The sequence below is a fragment of the Strix uralensis genome, chromosome 1 (assembly GCF_047716275.1).
Source record: "Strix uralensis isolate ZFMK-TIS-50842 chromosome 1, bStrUra1, whole genome shotgun sequence".
NCBI lineage: Eukaryota > Metazoa > Chordata > Aves > Strigiformes > Strigidae > Strix > Strix uralensis.
The window spans coordinates 142536445-142557392 of NC_133972.1; the positions used below are offsets into that span (position 1 = coordinate 142536445).

Consider the following 20948-nt stretch of genomic DNA (forward strand, 5'->3'; position numbering starts at 1 on the left):
TAGCAACAGCAGAGCCTTCAACACCAATAGGCTTTTTTCATGTAAGACATAAAACATTTGACATGGAATGTACTATTAAAGCCAGACCGAGGGGGGAGAGGCATTCAAGGACTGATTTCCATTTCAAACTGCATTCTGGCACTTTGTACTCCAGCACCATTGGTGGATCAATATTTAATGCCCGGAGATTCTGGCTCTGCAGGAGTCATGTCAGGGGACCTCTAGAGCCAATCTGCTTGGGTAGAGGAGTGATAATTATTCATGGGCTCCTGCCTCTTGCTCCTTCTCTTGCACAGCCCCACTCTGCTGACTCAGTGCCTTATTCAGTCTTCTCTCCCTCTCTCCACTGCTGTAGCTGGACCCCTTTGCCTTCAGCACCTCTGAGAGCCTGCACATCCCACCATGGCTAAAACAGCAATGGGTAAGAAACCTCATCTCTTTTTCTTCAGCCAGTACAACGGCCACTATTTCCTAGGACCGCTACCTGCACTGGGTGCTCTTCTCAGGGTCCCTCGAGTTTAGGAAAAAATCAAGACGACGCTAAACATTTTTAATTTCTTTGATCAGAAAAAAAGAAAAAAAAAAAATAAGGGAGTGGGTGTGGGATCCCGGGGCTCTTATAACGTCCTAACCTGAGATCAGATTATTTACTGATGGGTGAAGTGGGCACACGAGCACAGCCTAATTTTGAAACGGCTTTCATTATTTTAAAGATGAATCTGGGTATTATAGCTTTTATTTAAAAAAAAAAAAAAAAAAAAGATAAAACGAATCGCAAAGTTACCCCCGCTATAAATATGCCTTCCCACGCCCCCGTAGCCCCTGTCGCCCGGGGCCAGCTCTCCCCTCTGCTTCTGAAACGAACCGCGACCCGCGTGGGGAGCCGAAGAAAAGAGGGAAGGAGGAAAAGCACCGCCGAGCGCACCCAGCACGGCGGCGGCGGCGGGGGGCTGCGGGCGGCGGCCCCGGAGCGGGAGGGCGGACACACAGGGCCGGGCGGGGGGCGCGGGGGCCCGTAGAGCCGGGAGGGGGGGGGGGGTGCTGCAGCGGGGCGGGCACCTGCCGCTACGCGCACTGCGGGCCGGCCGCGCCCAGCCGGGCGTGAGGGGCTGCGGGGGGGCGAGAGGAAGGAGCCGGCGGGTCCCTGCTGCCCCGGCGCTGCCCACACCTGCAGTCTGGCGGGGGGGGGGACGACGGGGGACACACAGACGCTGAAGTAGGTCACTGCATCATGGATAGCTGGTCTTTTCTAGCAGTTCCCACCCTGTTTTTCTCTCCCAGGGGGCAGCTTCCAGGGCTGTGGTTAGCTCGCGTTTCTCAGCTGCAAGCACAGCATCCTCCCCCCCCTTCCCGGTCCTCCCCCCCCGCCTCCCCCGGCCGGGAGCCGCGCCCTGCGCCCTGCCGCCGCGGCGCCCCGCCCCCCCCGCTCCCCTCCCCCCGTTCCCCCCCCCCCCCCGTTCGGCCCCGGGGCGCGGCCGGGCGGGGCGGGGCGGGGCGCGGGAGCAGCGCGATCCCCGCCACAGCCGCGGCCCCGGGGAGCCGGCGGGTCTCGGGGAGCCTTTGGCCCTCGGTCCCCGGTGGGTACGGGGCGCTTGTCCCGGCGTCAGCGGCAGGAGCCAGAGGCGGCGGCCCGGCCCCGGCCCCTTTGTTCGAGGAAGGCTGCTGGAGCGGGTGGGGGAGCGGAAAATCGCAGTGGAGGGTGGGGGAGCAACCGTGGGGCCAGGCTGCTGAAAGCATCCAGACCCTATAGCGCCTTGATTTTTTTTTTTTTTTTGGGTGGGGGGGGGGGGGGAGTGAGGCAGGACCTACGTTTGACGCATTCAAATTCAAGTTTTCACAATCATTCACCATTAAAATCATGCACGCACAAATCCCACAAAATAAGGATGGAGAGCTCCAACGCAATTATGATCCTTCCCCACGAAACAAATCCCATTCAAATTCCCGTTCAGTGCAGACTCTGTTATCACTGTTAATCACGTCGCACAAAGTTACACCGAATCCTCCTGGCACTGCCTGTAACCGACGCATTGTACATTTATTTGTTTGAATGCTGATGTTCTGCTCCCGAGGAATAATTGGTGTGGATTGAAAGCATTTTAACCTGGCTGTGGCACCCCTGGGAACAAGGCAAGAGACAGCTGTAGAGGCAAATAGAGAAGGGAGACAAGGGCTGTGGGAGTCTGGCCAGCCCTGCAGTGCCAAGCACGCCGTCCCCTCCCCACTGCAGCAATCTGGTAATCAGTATTGATAATTTGTAGTCAGTCGGAGACTTATCACTGCAGAAGGCCCTGTTAGGAATTCTGTCACTAGGGAAGAAAAGGCCCTTCAGCCTTTGGTTAATGATCTCGCAGCACACAAATAGAAAGGTTTCTGCAGCAAGAGGGATGCTGGAATCATTAGATTTGCCCAGAGACAGATTGACAGTGTCACCCCAGTTTGCCTATTGATACCTGGTTAACAAGCTACATACACAAGCAATAAAAAGCAATGTAACGATGTAGTTCACGATTCTAAAAATACTAATTACAACAGCATTCAATTTAAAAATGAAAAATATGTTATTAAAAGCATCTTCCCTCTTTAAACTCACAAAGGTTAAGGATTCTCTTCACCATTTCTTTAAACCTTATTCTTCCTTGTCGTAATTATTTGTAGAGAAAATTTGGATCTAGACAGCCTATTAGAATAAGCCACTTTATTTCGAGAGTTTCTTCAAGGCAACAAATTTCATTTTCATGTGGAAAAATAGATGCATTCTCAGTCGTGCACATTTCCAGTTAGTGCTAAATAAGCTGCATTTGTTCTGTACGCAAGCTTTACCCAATAGACCACTGAGAGAACTACAGAGTGCCTGATTTTTTTCCCTTGTTGAGCACCATATTTTCCAAAGTGGCAATAAAGGCTAGATCCTGCTGCCACTGGAGCCAACAGAACATTTCTAATCAGCTTAAACTGGCCCACTATTACATTTCTGGCCCTGGTCCAGCAAGGCACTTAAGCAGGTGTCTGAGTTTGAGCATGTGAATAGTCCTACTGGCTTTGGACAGAACTCTTCACATAACTCAGGTTACACAGATGCTAAATACCTTGATAAGCCTGTGTTTATATTCAGACACAGAAAGCAAAATTAAGCCTCATTTTCTCTTAGGCTCTGTTAAATAAAAGGTTTTCAAGGAAAGATCCTTTGACTTACATAGGAATTTCAACAGCTGCAAGAACTTCTGGAGCTCAGTACATCCTGAATGCCTATGAAGGTCTTTTCATAGTATATGAATGACGCACATCAGACACAACACACACACCTCCCCCTTTATTTATTTATTTGATTGATTACTTATATTTAAGTGTATCTTTTTTATTCCATACAACATGGCTGTACAGGAATTCTGGGAGCTTTTAAATTGCAACCTGCCCTTGACACCAAGTGAAATCTGTGTTGTATGGGTGGACTCCTTCATACCTTATGCTCCCTACCTTACAGGATGCATGTTACATAAATCAGCAGCTTTTGCAGGTGGGATCACTACAGACCTGATAGGCCATGTACCTGGTTGGATAAAGTTTGTTCAGGTAGGTACATGGCAGTGTGAGGGTGAAGCAGTCAGTGATGACACTGGAACTAAAAATGGTGTCTGAAACCATTATTTCATTGTTTCCTTGCAGTGTTTGATTTAAAGGATATTTATTATGAAAACATCTTCAGACAAATATCATACAGAAAGTCTCAGTCCCGATTATGGTTCTTGTTTATTTTATAGGAAGTTGTTTAACAGAAATACATGGGATATGTGTTAATAGTGTGTTAAAGAATTGTTTTAATTCAGACTCCTTTTGAGATAGTCAGGAACTCTGTGAGGTGATAAATGGGTGGGATTATGAGGATACGGGAATTCAGGCAGCCCCACGCTGCCTCCTTTGCATATTTCAGTGAGACTGATTAAACTGTTGTAAAAGTACTTCAGAGCTGTTCTTCTACTTTGTCATTTCCATTTTAGTTACAAGCTCAGACTTCGATACTTAGCTTGATGGATGCAATGTCACCGCTGAGTTTGTATATTAACTGAGTACTGCATTATTGGTTTATCTGGTATGTAAACATACATATGAAGTCATAAATAATTGTAAGGTTGTTGAGTTTAACTGGTTCAATTATTTTAATAACTAGGCTTTTTTACTGCAGAGGCATAAGGATTCTGCCTCTGATCTGCCAGTACACTTAAACAATTGCTTGGTCTTTGACAATGGCACATGAGTAGTCACCTGGACATCAATGGCAGCAACAAGCTTCAAGTTAAACAACATATGGCTAAGTGCCAGGTTGAATGTGGACTGAACATGCTCCTTTCTGTATTATGCAGGTTTAGCAGAAGGTTTTAATCTTCCCCTTTTATAAATAAATGAGTTTTTTCCCTTTTATAAATAAATAAACACAAATCAGCACTGAATTATTTTCAACTGTCAGAAAATTACATATCTGAATAGACAAATAGGAAATTAAGATGAGAATGAATGTAGACAAGATTCAGAAAAGAGTTTATTGTCTCATAATGTTAGCAGAAATATGATTTGACTGAGACACCATTATTCCAGATTTTGTCAAGATTTAGCAGAAGAAACATTTCAATTAGTTTATTTTTCTGAGAATTTTGACTGCTAAGCTAATATAAAGTTGCTGGCAAGTAGAATTCACAAGAGAACTGAAGGTTAACACCTATTCATATTCTTTCCCTGATTTAAAGAGCAGATTATTCTTTCTGCTATTGAGAATTGAGGCAGTATTAATTTTAAAAACAGTCCATATGGCTAAGAATTTTTATTGCCTCCTAGCAGTTCTTTACTTACCCTGTTGAAGTGTACAGGCAGGAGGATGGAGCGTCATCTATTCCATCATTTTATGGAAGAGATCCCATAACATGCTGAGGAAATAAAAATAAAATTCAGCAGCTTGAACACTTCCAAAATGTTCTCTCACCTCCACCTCCATCACCTTTTTATCCCAATGTAAATTCTGTTTAGACTTAGACTTTCCTATTTAATTCCTGCATTCATATTGATTTTGTCAATTTGAAATTCCTTTAATTAATTAATTAAGCCTGGATTTTTTAAAAATTTCTTTGGTATTTGTTCTACAATAGTACATTTCTCTAGATTATATTTTGCACACCTATTTTTTACTATAAATATATGTGCGATCTAACCTCATGGTTACATTTTTCTCAGGTGACATTTAGATTAATTTCTTTAGAAAAGAATTCTCCATTTTCAAATTAATAGCATTAATTAAAAAAACTCATTACAGAAGAGAGATGGGGCACTCATATCCCGCAATATATTTAGATAGCATTTTAGCCTTCAAAGACTGTACAAAATTAACTAATTAATTCTCCTAAGAGCCTTCTGTGAGAAGTAGGCGTTATTATGTAGTCTGAAGCACAGAGATCAGAGGGTTCCTATGATAGGTAGGTCTGGGCAATACTTGACCTGTGCAGCATTTTCATGGAGGTCTAATTTAACTACCTTATTAGTTCATAGTCAAAAGGAACAAGAGATGTTGAGCACTCCTGAAAAACATCAAGCCCTAGGTATCTTAAAGTAGGCATCCTAAAATGGTGTCACTCCAAATAATTGATACAGTTGGAAAATTAACTCACTAAAAGCTTTGCTAAAGATTATACAGCAAGAAAGTCACCACTTGAATGTAAGGGCCTGACGGTGCCTCCTAGCCCTGTGACCAGTGGGCAGCAACACAGCTGGAAGTGAAGTCCTCCAACAAGTCTTCTTGCAGAGTGTGTTCCACCTCAGGCTGTAATATGTTGAGTACATTTACCTTTCGACTCGTGTCAGCGGGCTTCAAAGCCTGGCACTCTCAGTAGTTCTGCCCAATGCTTTAAGGAGGAGCAAATGTCACGTCACGAACCAGCAGTGCTTACCTCTGCAGTAACTGCCTTCAAAAATCCAATGTTAATTCTCCATACAAGTCACCTTTATAAACAAAAACTGTTGCTGTCATTGTGTGGCTTGTAGAGAACATGTCTTCTTCAGCAGTGTGCATAAAATGGATGATAGATGAACCAACTTTGCAAATCAGTCTTGCCTCACAGGAGCCAATGGAGTTCAGCCACCGGCCTCGGTACAATCAGCTGATCCTTAGCCCATGGGGACACAGAAATTTGTAGCTGATTTGGACGAATGGCTGCTATTCACAATTCTTTCTAGGCTACACACAATCGTCACGCTATGAATTCTCTGGATACAGTCTGAGGTGTTGCTGGTTTTCATTCAGTTTAAAAATACTGTTGATCCCACTTGGAATTGTGAGTCTCCCTGTGAACATCAGCCAGCAATTCTATGTGGGACATGTACTTCAGTCCTGCAAGGTGCTGGGCACCCATGACTACAGTGCAGGCAGTATCTATTGCTCTAGTTGCTCAGGACTTTCCAAAACCAGAAAAAATCTGCACAGATCTGCATCCTCAGTTGAAAAAAATGGACTGATGCGGAAATGCTGGCTCCTGGGAACAAAATATTCAAGATGTCGTGTGTCTAAGCAATACCAGCAGACAAAGCTGCTCTGTAATTACTTCATTTTCTCTTCCACTTATTATGTTTTTCCTGTCTGCTAATACATAATTTAAGAAATGAAGTGAATTTAAGCCCTTTCTGCCAGGATGTGCAGTTAAACTGATGCACAGCATCTACACAAAACATTACGCTTTGCTGAATACATTTAGGAATGTTACTTTTTTGAAGGTATAGCCGTCTAATCCAAGAAGTTCATAAACAAATTATCATTTATGCACTCATTCTAATACACAAAACCTATCACTGTTGTAGCAGTTATTGTGTGGACGCACACAATCACAAAATAGAATTTTTTATTAGTTTTGCCCCAAGCAGGTGGTTTAGTTTAGGGAGGTGACTGAGGATAGAGTTAGTAAAGCTCTAAGGCACCTGTGGTGGGATACAGGTGTGACTGTACCTCCACAACACATGGGGAGAGGTCAGTGCCCGTGACTATGGTCGAGCCGCACATTGCTGAGGTCTGCCCAGAGTGAACGTACTCATCACTCAAGTGACCCAGAGGGAAATGCAGGGGGGAATGGTGAGACTTCAGCCGTCCCTTGGGCACTTCACCCATGGCTGCAGAGAAGCCCTGCTTCGGCCTCCTTAATTGTGGTGGGAGGAAAAAGAGGTGACAGTGGGTGCACTCCTGCCTCTCAGCCAGACAGTTGGTGGTTGGCCTCCAAGTGTGCTGCTGGGATTTGGTGTCGCTTGCCCCTGCGTGTCCTCCTTCCCCAGAGAACACAAGAGCCACCAAGCTGTGGGCCTTTCCCACCCTCCCCTGGGAAGAGCATCACACTGGAGAGAGGACAAGAGAGCACACAGGAGGGAGGATGACCTCCACCTAGTAACTGGGAAGCCCTGGCTTATAGAACTATCGCTGGGCTTTGTATGATACAACGGAACGAAACTGTGGGAGCAGAAAATAAAGCTTGAGGTTTTTTGGGTGGCAGTTAGGACCCTTCAGCTTGAATCCCCTCATTTCTGAAAGAGATTGAACCCGGCTCTGGCATTTCCCAGTCAGAGGTGCTCACTGTAGACAGTTGTCCCAAAGGGCAGGAGCAAGACAGCCAGCAAGGTTTCCCCTCAGCTGCAGTTTAAAAGAAACCAATGGGTGTCCCTGCATTTATGAAGGACCCTGTCCTATCTATGTGTGCCACATGTTCTCGGGAAATAGGCTACACAGATTTCTTCAGGGGATGGCGTCTGGGTTGGAAGAACACCCAATATCCAGTGTTAAGGGATTAAACATTTAAAGTCTGAGGCACCCTTGCTTGTACAACAAAGTAGAACGCTATGATGCACCACCAATTTGAAGAGCACAAATTGTGGTATTTATAGATTTTCATGACCTCTCTGTAGCCATGCAGGAATTTGCAGAATCTGCATTTTGGATTTAGAAGCCTGAATTTTTCTTAAATACCATTTTAGGCACCTAGATCCTTTATTGGATTTGTCCCTTAATCATTTTATGGCCTGACTTTCTCTTTATTAAGATGGGGATAATCTTACATACTTATCTCAGAGTTTTGATGTGAGGTTATGTTCCATACTGCATGGAACTCTGCAACAATGCCCTGATGTTAGAGAAGTTTTAAAAATCCATACTGATCAGATTAGGAAACAGAGCAATTTACCTTCTAAAGCTGTATTAGCATTCTGTGATACTCAGGTACTTTTTATAATCCTTAGGGAATTTCTTAGGTAAAGAAAAAATAACGATGTATGTATTTTATACTACTGATAGGCATAGAAGTCTACAAACTGAGAATTTACTTTAAGCTGAGGTATGCTTTACATGAAGCTAGCTAAGGTACCTTTTAATGCTTAAGTTTTTTACATTTAAATATATTCACTAGTCAGTAAGTGACTACATAGCTATAACTTTTGATCTTGATACTGTTCTTGATCCTTTCTAAAGTTATTGAAAACACAAATTGTCCTTTTGGCCTGAGATTTCTGATATACACCTGTTCAAATTCATCCTCTGGTTTCCACTAGGATGACTCCTGATGTAATTTCATTGGCAGGGCTCCCTGAAGTGTCTAATACTGTTATGGTTATTATTTTTTCCTTTTCAAAAAATTGTAGAGACTACAGCCAGGTCAATGATGCACAAAAGCTTTTGCCTACATTTGTATATAAAAGTGTAGCAAAAAATAATTTTTTTTGTTTACTAGTATTTTTGTACTGCAAATCCTCCAGTTACCTGAATGGAGCTGTAAGAAACATTTGCATGCTCCTAGGAAATCTTTTAATTTAAAATGAATACATGAATCAAGCTCTATAATTTTTCAAAGACATTTTTTAGAAGTGAAATTCACTTCAGTAACCCATTTTATTAGCCTTTACTAAATATCACATTTAACTACTTTGATATATTTGTTTCTTATATCATTCATGTGAAAAGAAAGTACAAGTATTGACTCAGCAGTCATGTTTATAGTCGCTATACAGTCTTTGTCTCCAGGTACTGGCATTTATTCAACTTATGTAGATGTAATACAAAAGACTGTTTCTAAGCTAATATCTTTTATATGTGTTTAGATATTTTTTGACACTGTCAAGACTGCAGTCAGGGAGCTTTCAATATTATATGTTGTAGATAGGAAAGATGCCCATATTCATTGTGGTTTAAGAAACAAAATGTTTAATATTTGTCAACAAAGCACTTGTTCTGCAAGGCAGATAGCTTCTTGCTGGGGAAACAATGTTCAACCTCTAAACCATTATTTTCTAAGTAAAATATCAATAATGACTTCTTAAGGAAAGTAGTAGCAAGATATTTTTTTTAATCTGCATTGAGGATTCAACTTACTCCCTTTTGAAGTGCATTCACATTTTTTGCAGTGAAACATTAAGAAGATAAATGTTTTTACTTAGAGAATCATACTGCGTTAGACTAACAGTGTAAAGAATTTCACCTTCTAGTGGTGGGAGACCTGAAAAACAGGATTAAATATGACCAAGGTACTTTTAAGTACTCTGCAAAATTGTAATTATCAATTTGCATAGCTCGCCAACGCTATTCTAGAGGTCTCAGCTCTGCCGGCATCCTGGTTTCTACACAGAAGATGTGAACAGAACTGTCAAGAGTAAAAAATTGTAATAATAAAAATAAATCCTGAACTCTGGCAGAAAATTCAAGGCAGTTAGAGATGCAAACAGGAGTAGTCTACAATATAAAGGTTACAAAATTACATTTAGTACATTTCTATGTAGTTATATGGATATAATTTCCTAGATTAAAACAAAAATTAAGAAAAAGTGTCCTGGAAACAGAATATTTTATCAGATGGACTTTAGTCTGTCCCTGAACTGCTACTCTAATATTTTTGTAGTCTTCTAATGCCATTTACATATTAGAGGAAAGTCTGAGATAGCAGTCAGGCAGATTTCTATCTCAGATGACTCTGAACTTTCTTCTGAACAATCTGCCATCCTAATCAGAGTTTCCCATCTGCTCCATCTCCACCACCTACTGATTTCCAGTCCCCATCCATTTCCTTGGTACACTTTCCCTCATTTTCTTAACTTAATCCCTTTATTCAGTCAGCTATAGTGTCACCCTCATTCTTGGTCCATTTTCAATCATCCCATCCCCTGATTGACTTTATCTTTTTTTTTTCCCTTTTTTTTTTAGTTCACCTGTTTTCAACAATTTCTTCTACCAGACAGATTCAACTCTTGTCCCTTCACGCAGCCCACTCCTTCTGATAATCCTGCACACTTCTGCAGGGCCAGAAGGGGAGGAATTAAGACCACAGGATAGTTGTTTCCTCTTCTTTTTCCAATTTCCAGCACTCCTCCGGTTCACAGCAACCAGGAGGAGCTGTGCTTGAGACCCATGTGGAATCAGTCATGTCCAGCACAAAGTGTCTTCAAACAAATTGGCTGTAAATCTCAGACATGCCTCTCCCAGCCATGGTGAAGCCTGAAATCAGATATTTCAATAACTTACTCCACAGCCAGGCCTGGGCAGATTTTTCAAATGAGGAATGATTTCCTGGCATAAAGTGCTAGAGCCTTTGAAACAAATACAGTAAGTGCTTGTTTAGTTTACAATGTGCATGTATTTTTCCCTAGTCATATTCACAGAAATACTGAAATGATTTTTGCTAAAAGCTGCTCCAAAATTCAGCAAGAGGCAGCCCTCCAGCCAAGAAAACCGTAGGCCAAACCATTGTAATTTGTAATTTAACAAAGTGATGTTCAGTGGAAGGAAGTCTCCTATATTTTCTAATGCAGTGGAGGGAAAAAAGTGGCACTAGATGGGAGATGGCAGTTGCTTGCTGTGATGTATGGGTTGCCCATTTAAGTGGCTAAAATATGCAAAGGCCAGGAACACCAGTCTTCTAGAATTAGATCCTAAACCAAGTGGAAGTCTAGGGTAGTAGACCCCTATTGATTTACATCTGATGAACTCCTTTTTTCTCCCTTTAAACCTCCTGAAGCATCAACTTAGGAAGGAAGCATCTTTGTTTTGAAAATTCATATAAAAGTCAGCTACAGTAATAAAGGAGAATTTGATTATACAGGAAAAGAGACTTTTTTATATGGGAAAAAGAATTGATTATACAACAAAAGAGAAAAAACAGGCTGTTATAACTTGACATTTGGATATCTCCAGCTCCTGCTACTTTTAGAACATACTGAAAAAAATGACGGCCAAGCCTGTCTTGGAAGTTTGATAAGTCTGTTATAAAGGATGGGCTGAACAACACAGGAGAAGTTCTGATTTGCCTTTAATGGCAGACTGTTGATGCTGGGATATGCTGGTGCACAATGCCCTGAAAATCTAGCTATTGCAAGCGAAGATCCTTTTTTATTCTAAATGAGCCAAGCGCCCTCACACCAGAGCCCCACAGAAATCAATGGAGCATCTCTGCAGGGACCGACTCCTCACAGGGTTAATTTAGTAGCAGAGTGGTGTCTCTGAATTCATCGAGATCCTCTTCTGTGTAAGTGGAGGCTGGTACTGCAGAAAAATAGAGACAGAGAGACAGATAGCTAGTTACAGAGAGATAAATAGACTGACAGAGCAAATGAATTCTAGAAATCTTCAGTAATATTTCAGAACAGGAAAAAAAATCACTAAATTGAATAACAGTAGAAAAGAGGGAATGAGAAGAAAAGATGAAAAACAGGTGGATTGTGAAAGACTTAACTGGGAGCAGTGAAAGTCCATATAAATTGTCATAGCATAGACATTTATGTATTAATTTTACATCTTCAAAAATCAATGTATTTCTACTATGCAGGTCTGAGCAAAGCTACTTAAAACACAGGTTGCTTCCTCTGACTGGTGGTTCTTGTTCTAGTTTTATTGTAGCATGAATTGTAACAAAAGTATCCCACCAGCAAATGTTCTCTCTCAGCCAATTTAATCAATTCTGAATAATACACTAATTTCTTTGCACCATCAGCATGGTTTCAAAGAAGAGGCTGTTATTCTTTATTTTTATTTTTTCCTCATTCATTTTGCACACATTCTGATTAAAATACTCAATAATATTTATAATCTATGCCTAACTATGATAAATTTTAGCAATATGCTGTTGAGTGGTATCATAATTTTCTTAATGGAGGCAATCAACTGTTTGAATATATGCATAAAGACATGACAGGATACAATAGTAAAAGTATAAATCAGGTAATTAGTAATAATAGCTGCATAGTTAGTTTAGTTAAAGATCATACAGAGAAATCTGAAAGCCACAGAATAACAGATATGTGATGAGTAGCTAAAAAATTCCATTTTAGAAAGCCCCCCAGAAAGCATTTATTGGATAAAACTTAAATGCACGAAAAGACAAGGAGAACTTTTTGGGATTTCATCCACGAATGATCTGATTGCTAGAAAAGCAGTATTAATCAGCTCAAGATCAGGACTGACAAAACTTCAAACTATTGTAATTAATTTTACTGGGAGTCAGGAGAAGTTCATGACAGTAGAATGATGCAGGACATGGGCCATATCTTCTAGATGGGCTTCTAGAGGTCCACCGATAAATGGCCACAGCTCAATGGGTGCTCAAGCTAAAGCTTTATTTTAGCATACGTGCTTTGCATACATTTTTTCTCAGGCTAAGAAAGGATGTGACAAATTGGAAAATGCTTGTTACCTAGCAGAAGTCAAGGTTATTGAAGTCTCCATCCATCACTTCACACAAGTCACTTCACTGATTGTTGTCACTGCCTAGATCAGTTTTACTAAAAAAGCAGAATGTCCAATTAAATTAATCTCTCAGATTTATTTTGTGGTCTAGATTAGGTCTTAAGTTTGACCTATATAAATGTTTTCAATTGTGCCAATTTCTGGTTAAAATAGTCACGTTTATACCCACATGCTGTATTTCCTGTATGATTTATGGTTTTGCTCAATAACAAAACTTGCAGAGACACCAGATTTGTTTTGCTACATAAGTTAATACTCACTGATGACCAGACTGCTATTTTATTTGCAACGGTTCCAAGAATGAAATGATCATTTAGACTCTGCAAGCTATACAAAATCTTCTCAGTGAGGCAAAGCCAAAATTTAAAAGAATAATGACAATAATTCTTTTTATTTGCTTTTATGTATCTTTTTTATTGCCTATGTCCATTCTGAATGGCTTATTGCTTGCTTTGCAAGCAAGCTTAAACGCTGAGAGCATTTTTACCGGATCTGAAAGGGTACTTGGAAGACCGCATTTCAGAAAAGAGGTGGGATGACTGGGAAAGTGGCCGATGGTGTTTGTCTCATCTGAAGTCCAGCAGCTGAACAGCTGGCATCTCTTCCTGGTGCTACCCGTACAAGGTCTCTTGGAACGTGACAAAAGGAAACCACGAGGTTCTTCAGCAAGAAGGGAGGTAGGATAGAGGGCAGCGAGTGAGTGGTTGGGGGAAGAGCCAGGAAAGGAGCCTGAGGGATCTGGTTCTATAATGTGCTGGGGATGAACTCACCAAAAGTCTGCAGCTAAAGCACAAATCCTGAATGATAGCAGTAGTGCAGAGGTCCAGTGAGATGAGATGAGTTTTTGTTGCGATAGCAAGCACCGAAAGATGTGAATAACAAAGAGAAATGGAGCTGGGATTGTAAGTTGCTAGCAAGCCCTCCCTCCCACAACAGCACACATAAAGTTGAGCTCGCTCTGGGAATTAAACTACGGAGAACCTGGTTGGAAGGACGTCTAGAGGTTATCTAGCCTGTCCTGTTTGAAGATAGACCATCACAACTTTGTCTAGCCAGCTTCTGAATGGATGATCTCACAAGCTGTGAGACCATCCTGCGGCTGTTGTTCCTTCTTGTGTTACCTGGCAGAGTTTGGGTCTGTCATTTCATTGATCTTTCCTTCAAATAGTTGTAAGCAGCTAGTATATTGTCCCTTAGCCACCTCTTTGCCCAACTAAACAAACCTGGCTCCCTCCACCACCCTTCACAGGCCACATGCTTCAGGTCCCTCACCTTCCTGGTAGCCTTCCTTCACCCATTCTTCCCTGTCCCTCTTAAACTGGGGGGCCCAAAACTGGATGCAGTACCTCAGGTGCAGCTCCACAGCACCAAATACCTTCAACCACTGGTGAACCCAACCTCCCCTTCTGTTGATTCACACATAGTGATTCTTCTGGCCTGCTTCCTCTCTGCGTTTTCCCAGTCTGACCCCTTTAAAAGAAAGGTGGAAAAAACAGCAAAAAACCTCTTCCTTGTGAGACTCACAGAGGCAACCTACATATGCTGAATTTATTTCTGTAAATTTATTTTTTAAAAAGTCACTGCCCCAGTATCCATTCTTATTTTGGTGCTTAGACTTTATCTTTCAGCATTGACAGTTATGAGTCTTTGTAGCCACTCCCTGAAACATCATCTGAAATCTCACTTGGGCATTTGTACTCTCTTTAGGACTGTGTAGAATACTAGCAGAAAATTATCTTATGTCTTTAAATGATGTGAAAATAGATTTTCACAGTGAATATGTTGAACATTGAAATGTCTAGACATAGCCCCAGTTTCTAGATTTGGGAACCTGCCAAAAGATAATTTTCCTAATCATTCTGCTGCCCACTTGTTAGGAGATAACACCAAATGAAAAGGTGAGTTTTACAGAATCTACGTTGTATCAACATGTTTGATCAGGAATTTGCTGTCATTTTTACTTACGCTGTGCAGTGCTTTCATAGAATCATAGAATCATTCAGGTTGGAAAAGACCCTTTGGATCATTGAGTCCAACCATCAGCCCTACTCTACAAAGTTCTCCCCTACACCATATCCCCCAACATCTCATCTAAACGACCCTTAAACACATCCAGGGATCGTGACTCCACCACCCCCTGGGCAGCCTATTCCACTGTCTGACCACTCTTTCTGTGAAAAATTTTTTCCTAATGTCCAGTCTAGACCTCCTCTGTTGGAGTTTAAAGCCGTTCCCCCTTGTTCTGTCACTAATCACCTGTGAGAAGAGACCAGCACCAGCCTCTCTACAATGTCCTTTCAGGTAGCTGTGGAGAGTGATGAGGTCTCCCCTCAGCCTTCTCTTCCTCAAACTAAACAGTCCCAGCTCCTTCAGTCGCTCCTCATAGGATTTGTTCTCCAGGCCCTTCACCAGCTTTGTTGCCCTCCTCTGCACTCGCTCCAGCACCTCGATATCCCTCTTGTATTGAGGTGCCCAAAACTGGACACAATACTCAAGGTGTGGCCTCACCAGTGCAGAGTACAGGGGGACTATCACCTCCCTACTTCTGCTGGTCACACTACTTCTAATACAAGCCAGGATGCTGTTGGCTTTCTTGGCCACCTGGGTACACTGCTGGCTCATGTTCAGTTGCGTGACAATTAGAACCCCCAGACCCTTCTCTTCCAGACAGCTCTCCAGCCACACCTCCCCAAGCCTCTAGCAATGCATGGGGTTGTTGTGGCCCAAGTGCAGGACCTGGCACTTGGCCTTGTTGAAGCTCATGCCGTTAACATTGGCCCACCGATCCAATCTATCCAAGTCTCTCTGTAGAACCTCCCTATCTTCATGCAGATCCACACTCCCACTTAACTTGGTGTCATCTGCGAATTTACTGATAATGCACTCTATGCCCTTATCAAGATCATCAGTAAAGTTGTTGAACAGAAATGGTCCCAACACCGAGCCCTGAAGAACAGCACTTGTGACTGGCCGCCAGCTGGATTTAGCTCCACTGACCACCACTCTCTGGGATCGTCTACCCAGCCAGTGCTTGACCCAGCAGACCGTTGGCTCATCCAGGCCACGGGCAGCCAGTTTTTCTATGAGAATCCTATGGGCAACTGTGTCAAATGCTTTTCAAAAATCCAGGTAGATAATATCGACAGTTTTTCCCTTGTCCAATAGTCGGGTCATGTTGTCATAGAAGGAGATCAGGTTTGTCAGGCAGGACCTGCCTTTCATAAACCCATGCTGACTAGGCCTGATGCCCTGGTTGTCCATTATATGACTTTTAATGGCACTCGAGATGACCTGCTCCATGACCTTCCCTGGCACTGAGGTCAGACTGACAGGTCTATAGTTTCCTGGATCCTCCTTTCTGCCTTTCTTGTAGATGGGTGTCACGTTGTCCAGTCCAATGGGACCTCCCCAGTTAGCCATGATTTCAGGTAAATCATGGAAAGCGGCTTGGCAAGCACATCTGCCAACTCTTTGGCAGGACTTGGCAGGACTTTCAAAGTCTTACAAAACTTAAAGATACTATTTTTGAACCAAAGGGTTTCTGTGAGGACAGACACACCCTTGATAGGCTTCCTACATAGGGAAACTTTCTTAAGTTAGGGTCTAAATGTCTCTAAACCCAGAAATTCAGTCCTTTGGAATATCTTGTAATTAAATAAATACAGCCCCTTGCTCCCGCACATACCCAGTTGAGTAGACTCTTAAATTTGTATAAAAGCATTTCAATTTCTATAACCTTTGTTATGAAAAAGGGAAATTAAGCCATATGTTATAAAGCACCAGAGTATAAACCAGAGTATCAGGGCATCTGCAACACAATTTCCATTATCACACCTCCTTGGGTTTAAAGCAAAATCCTCCACAAATACGAGTTACGTTGACAGGCAAACTCTAATATCAAGCAGTTTTATACAGAAACTTAAAAGTAATTTACATTTAAAATACTATTTTTAATTAATACAATTATAATGTGTATGCCATTGTCTGTATTATTGCAAGGATAGGAAGCCTTCATTTTTAAGTAATCTACTTATGTCATTTGCAATTGTGTACAGAAAGCAAACTAATGCCTTTATTCAAACTGATGAGACATTCTTATTTTAAAATGTACCACAAAATTAAAATTCCATTCAAAACCCAGAAGAAAATTAGATTTTTCAGACTGTATCCTCTCATTGTCTTTTGCATTTTGACATTCAATCTGTAGTCATGGCAGTCAGTAAGAATGAATGTGTAGCATAAAGACACGGCTACACATATTTGGCTTTGGGATAAGTACATTAAATACATGCAGATTGCTCAAAATCAACCAATAAACGTATGTAAAAAAAGCTTTATACATATACATTTTTATGTATACACATATATATAAACTAAATAATGAATGCTTCTATGTGTTTGCTATTCAGACACTATAAAATGGGGTTTCTAGTCTATATGAAATTATTAGTTTGAGGGGTACCCTCCACAGCCCTCACAGCAGCATATTGTCTCTAAAATGGATTCTCCTGGTAATGATAGTGTGAAAATAATTGCAATAGGTTCTGTACTCAGTGAAATGACTCAGCAAGCAAAGAAAGCATTTGATTACGGGAATGTAAAGATCAAGAGTCCAACCATACTACAAATTATAATTGCATTTATCCCACATAATATAAACACAAATTTCTACTTAGCTGATTGCCCTCAGTATTTTCTTTGCCTCGGGGAAAAAAAAAATGCACCTTGCAATTGAATTTGCTTATTGTTTCCTGAGCTTTAAGTTACAACTAGCTAATATCTTGGCCTTCATCAGTTCAAAGCACAATTTTTAAAATACTGGAAGACATCACAGATATCTGCACTTTGGAATGGCACAGGATGTGTATTAATGATGGTTGTGGTTACAACCCCTATATGAGTTATAAAAAAAAGTCACATTTTGTATCTGACTTACAGTTCTATTAAAACCACATGTTTATCTGGTCCCTGTCAAATGGCAAGGACCAGCCTATCTGTTAACAGAAACTGGCATTGTAACAGTGCATCTCGGTTCCATTGACTGAGGTACTCCACAACAGCTGAGACTCCCTGAATGATGAAAACAGAAAAAGTTGGATACTTTACCCCTTCTTTCTTAATTGCCTGCTTTGCTGAAGCATTTTGGGCCATTCCTTTGCTTGGTGCTGTTTCAATGGCTTGCTTTCAGAACATGGGTAATTCTGCTAAGAATTTGCTCTCCTGAGAAGCTCTTAGAACAATTTGACTGTAATCTCAGACCAAAGATGGGGGTAGGGATTTCATAACATAATTGAAATAATATCAGTACAAAACCAGAAAGGATCTACTGTGTCCAGATGTAAAGAAACCGTATTTTTTTTCAATTACGAAGACTGACAATATGCCAGAATTATGTCATAACTCTCTAGGCATGATAATACGCAGCCACCATGGAATAAAATTACATATGTCGTCAGTGGGTGATGCATGGCTGGGTGATGCAAGGCCAGAAAGAGTTTGTTGAGCTTACATAAAGGGATCAGGGTGATGCAGAATTAAGCCAGTGGAAGCCTCTGAAGACATCATTAGGAAGAATTTAATAAATGCCACCATTCCAAACACACATGGCTGAGGATGAGATTCAAAAAAATAAAAGAAGTACTGGCAGCCAGCTCTGTCGCACCGTGCTGTAGTAACCCAGTCTTACTGTGCTAAAACAGAACACGAAGCACGATTCACACCTTGGGAAGATGCTGTTTGATCATAGTAGACTACATAACTAAACCTTTGCCGTTCTGTTTCATCATGCTTGATTTGCATCCTCACTCTAGGGGCTGTTTCACCAGCCAGCACCCATATTGCCTGCAGCACTCTCAAAGAGACGGGGATCTGCCAGCAGAGGTGTCGGTCATCCTGAAATCAGGACACCTGTGTTCTCCATAAAGCTTTTCTACAGAGCGGGTCTGTGACCTGTGGCAGTTCTTTTCACCTCTGGGTCATTTCTCCCCCAGCATCCCTTGCCTGTCTTTCTCACTTACACCATAAGCTCCTTGACATAGAGTGTTCGCATCAGACATGTTTGTACAGAAAGTAGTGCAGATCTCAGCTGAGCCTCCACGTCCTCCTGCAATACAATAACAAAAAAACCCTTAAGATCGTAGCATCAGTCTCTGGTAGCCTAGTCCCTGACTGCAGGGTGTGCTCCAGGGGAAACTAGTGTGCTCAACACAAAGACTCAAAATGGCATTTCCCACCCAGTGCGTGGATTAGTAGCAATTTGTAGGCATGCTCCATTGTGGTGACTGATATCTGCATGCCAGGGCTGTCCAGGGAACACAGGCTGTCTGCAGGCTCTGCAACTTCCAAGCTGTAATTCAGTCCACATCGCACTTACAAAGACACTGAAGAAGACCACGTCTTTTGCAAATCCTTCCCCCGTGCTTCAGCCGCCAGCATGGCCTCAGGACGAAGCCAGGCACCACAGCTTTGCACCTAGGAAACAGCATGGCTTGGGGAGAGGGCTCCTAAGCACTACACAGCCACTTCTGAGGGAAGGATCATAAATCTGGGGGTTGTCCTGCTGCAGGGAAGTCCTGAAGCAAACTCTACTAGGCTGCTGTTATGGCAGGCTAGTACAGATGGTAGCCCCAATCTCAGAAATGCTGAGACAAGATAATCTGTGTACAGCAGGGCTGGGGTAGGTGTGTTGAGGAGAGTCTCTGAGAAGCCTTCTGCTTCTCTGGCCTTCACACGAGAACATTAACATTCTTGAAAATGCTGCTTTTAGCCTGCACCGAGACTGAGATTCTGGTTCAGTGCTGCTTACCAGGGGGGATCTTCAAAGTCATGTTAGTGGAAATTTTGGAGTGAAATATCTGGCTTTTTAAGCCATTTTGTGTGTAACCTGTCTAAGAAGTAAGAGAGTTTAATGGCATTAAAGGTTATGTCACAACCCTTCAGGCATAGATGCGAAGGAAATATGTTACACACAGTGAGCATTAAGTCACGGAAAGCAAATCTGACCATTCAAAAATCCAGGGCTTAAGGTTTTGATTCTTAAATCATTCATATAAGACTCTGAGTGATAGGTCAGGGCATAGGGATTTTTCTTGAAACAAGAAAATTAATGATAGGACCAGACCCAGAATGATACGTGCAGAATTATTACTACTACTCTATCATTAGTCCTAAACTAAAACTGAGAATTTTTCTGTAAGACATGACAGAGCCAAGGTTGCTACAATATCAGTCAAAAGAGACTGTTTGTCCTGTGTCCATGTATATAACAAGACCAACATCAGTTGTCAAGCAGGTAAGGTGAGCCAGGTAAGGAGGGTTATTTCCTCCTGGTGCAGCTGCTACAGACTATTCCCTTTTTCCACACAGTTCACATTCAGGAAAATCTCTTTAGTTCACATCATCCCATAGCTGAATTTCCACAGTCTTTTGTGCTTCCACAGAACACAGGGACAGCAGGTATCAGAATGGTTACTGGATGGGGCTGCCTTCAAGAGTTGCAAACTATTGATGCTTACATGACTTTCACACTTAGGTCATAATAGTGTATCAGGAACTATCTGTCGCTGTGGAGGCCTCTTATGAAGGTAGGCTTAAGTTCCACCTCTTAAATGTCAGCATCTTACCAAAGAATCTGAAGAACAGGGCTTGAACTTCTCACTGCAAAAAAACTAAACAGCTGTTTTTAGCTAATGTTTAGCAGGAAATAAAGCTGTCTTAGGAGTCCTGTAGCCTTTGAGTTCATTCCTCACTGTTCATCCTCTCCATTGTTTTCAGAGTCTGTTTTAGTAGCTCACATCCTTTCCTACATAAAAAGCTCTATGGGAAGAAAATTGGGGGAAGGGAGGTGGGGTGTGGAGGTAAGGAAGGGTGGAGGTAGGGGGGCGTGCCTTGAAAAAATTACAAAGGCAAAGCAGACCTTAAAGGAGGAGGTCTTTTCCCCTTGGAAAAATAGGTGTTTTTTTCACCGTGGCTAAAGTTCCCTGAAGTTCAAATGGATTTCAGGAGGGCCACAGACCTCTGTATTAGCACTGGGCTCTGTTGACTTCCCCTCAGTCCCAGAGGACGGTTGGAATGGAACTGCCAAGGGCTTCCTCATGCTGATGTGATGCACTTGGCTCTCCAAAGGGGTGGCTCGGAAGAGAGTGCAGCGTCTGGCTCTGCCACTGCTACAGACCAGTTTCTGCAGAGCTGGAGAAGGAGGAGAAGC

The 20948-nt window shown here is 42.1% G+C and overlaps 1 protein-coding gene across 1 annotated transcript in view; it reads left to right on the top strand.

The window, feature by feature from the left end:
- Window positions 1-219: 219 nt before the first annotated feature.
- The window catches only part of STMN2 (stathmin 2), a 42858-nt gene continuing 22129 nt past the window's right edge, over window positions 220-20948 (top strand). The window contains exon 1 of the mRNA XM_074883437.1: window positions 220-421. Within this exon, the coding sequence (XP_074739538.1) occupies window positions 403-421 (19 nt within the window). The 5' untranslated portion in view covers window positions 220-402. The remainder of the gene's footprint in view (window positions 422-20948) is intronic.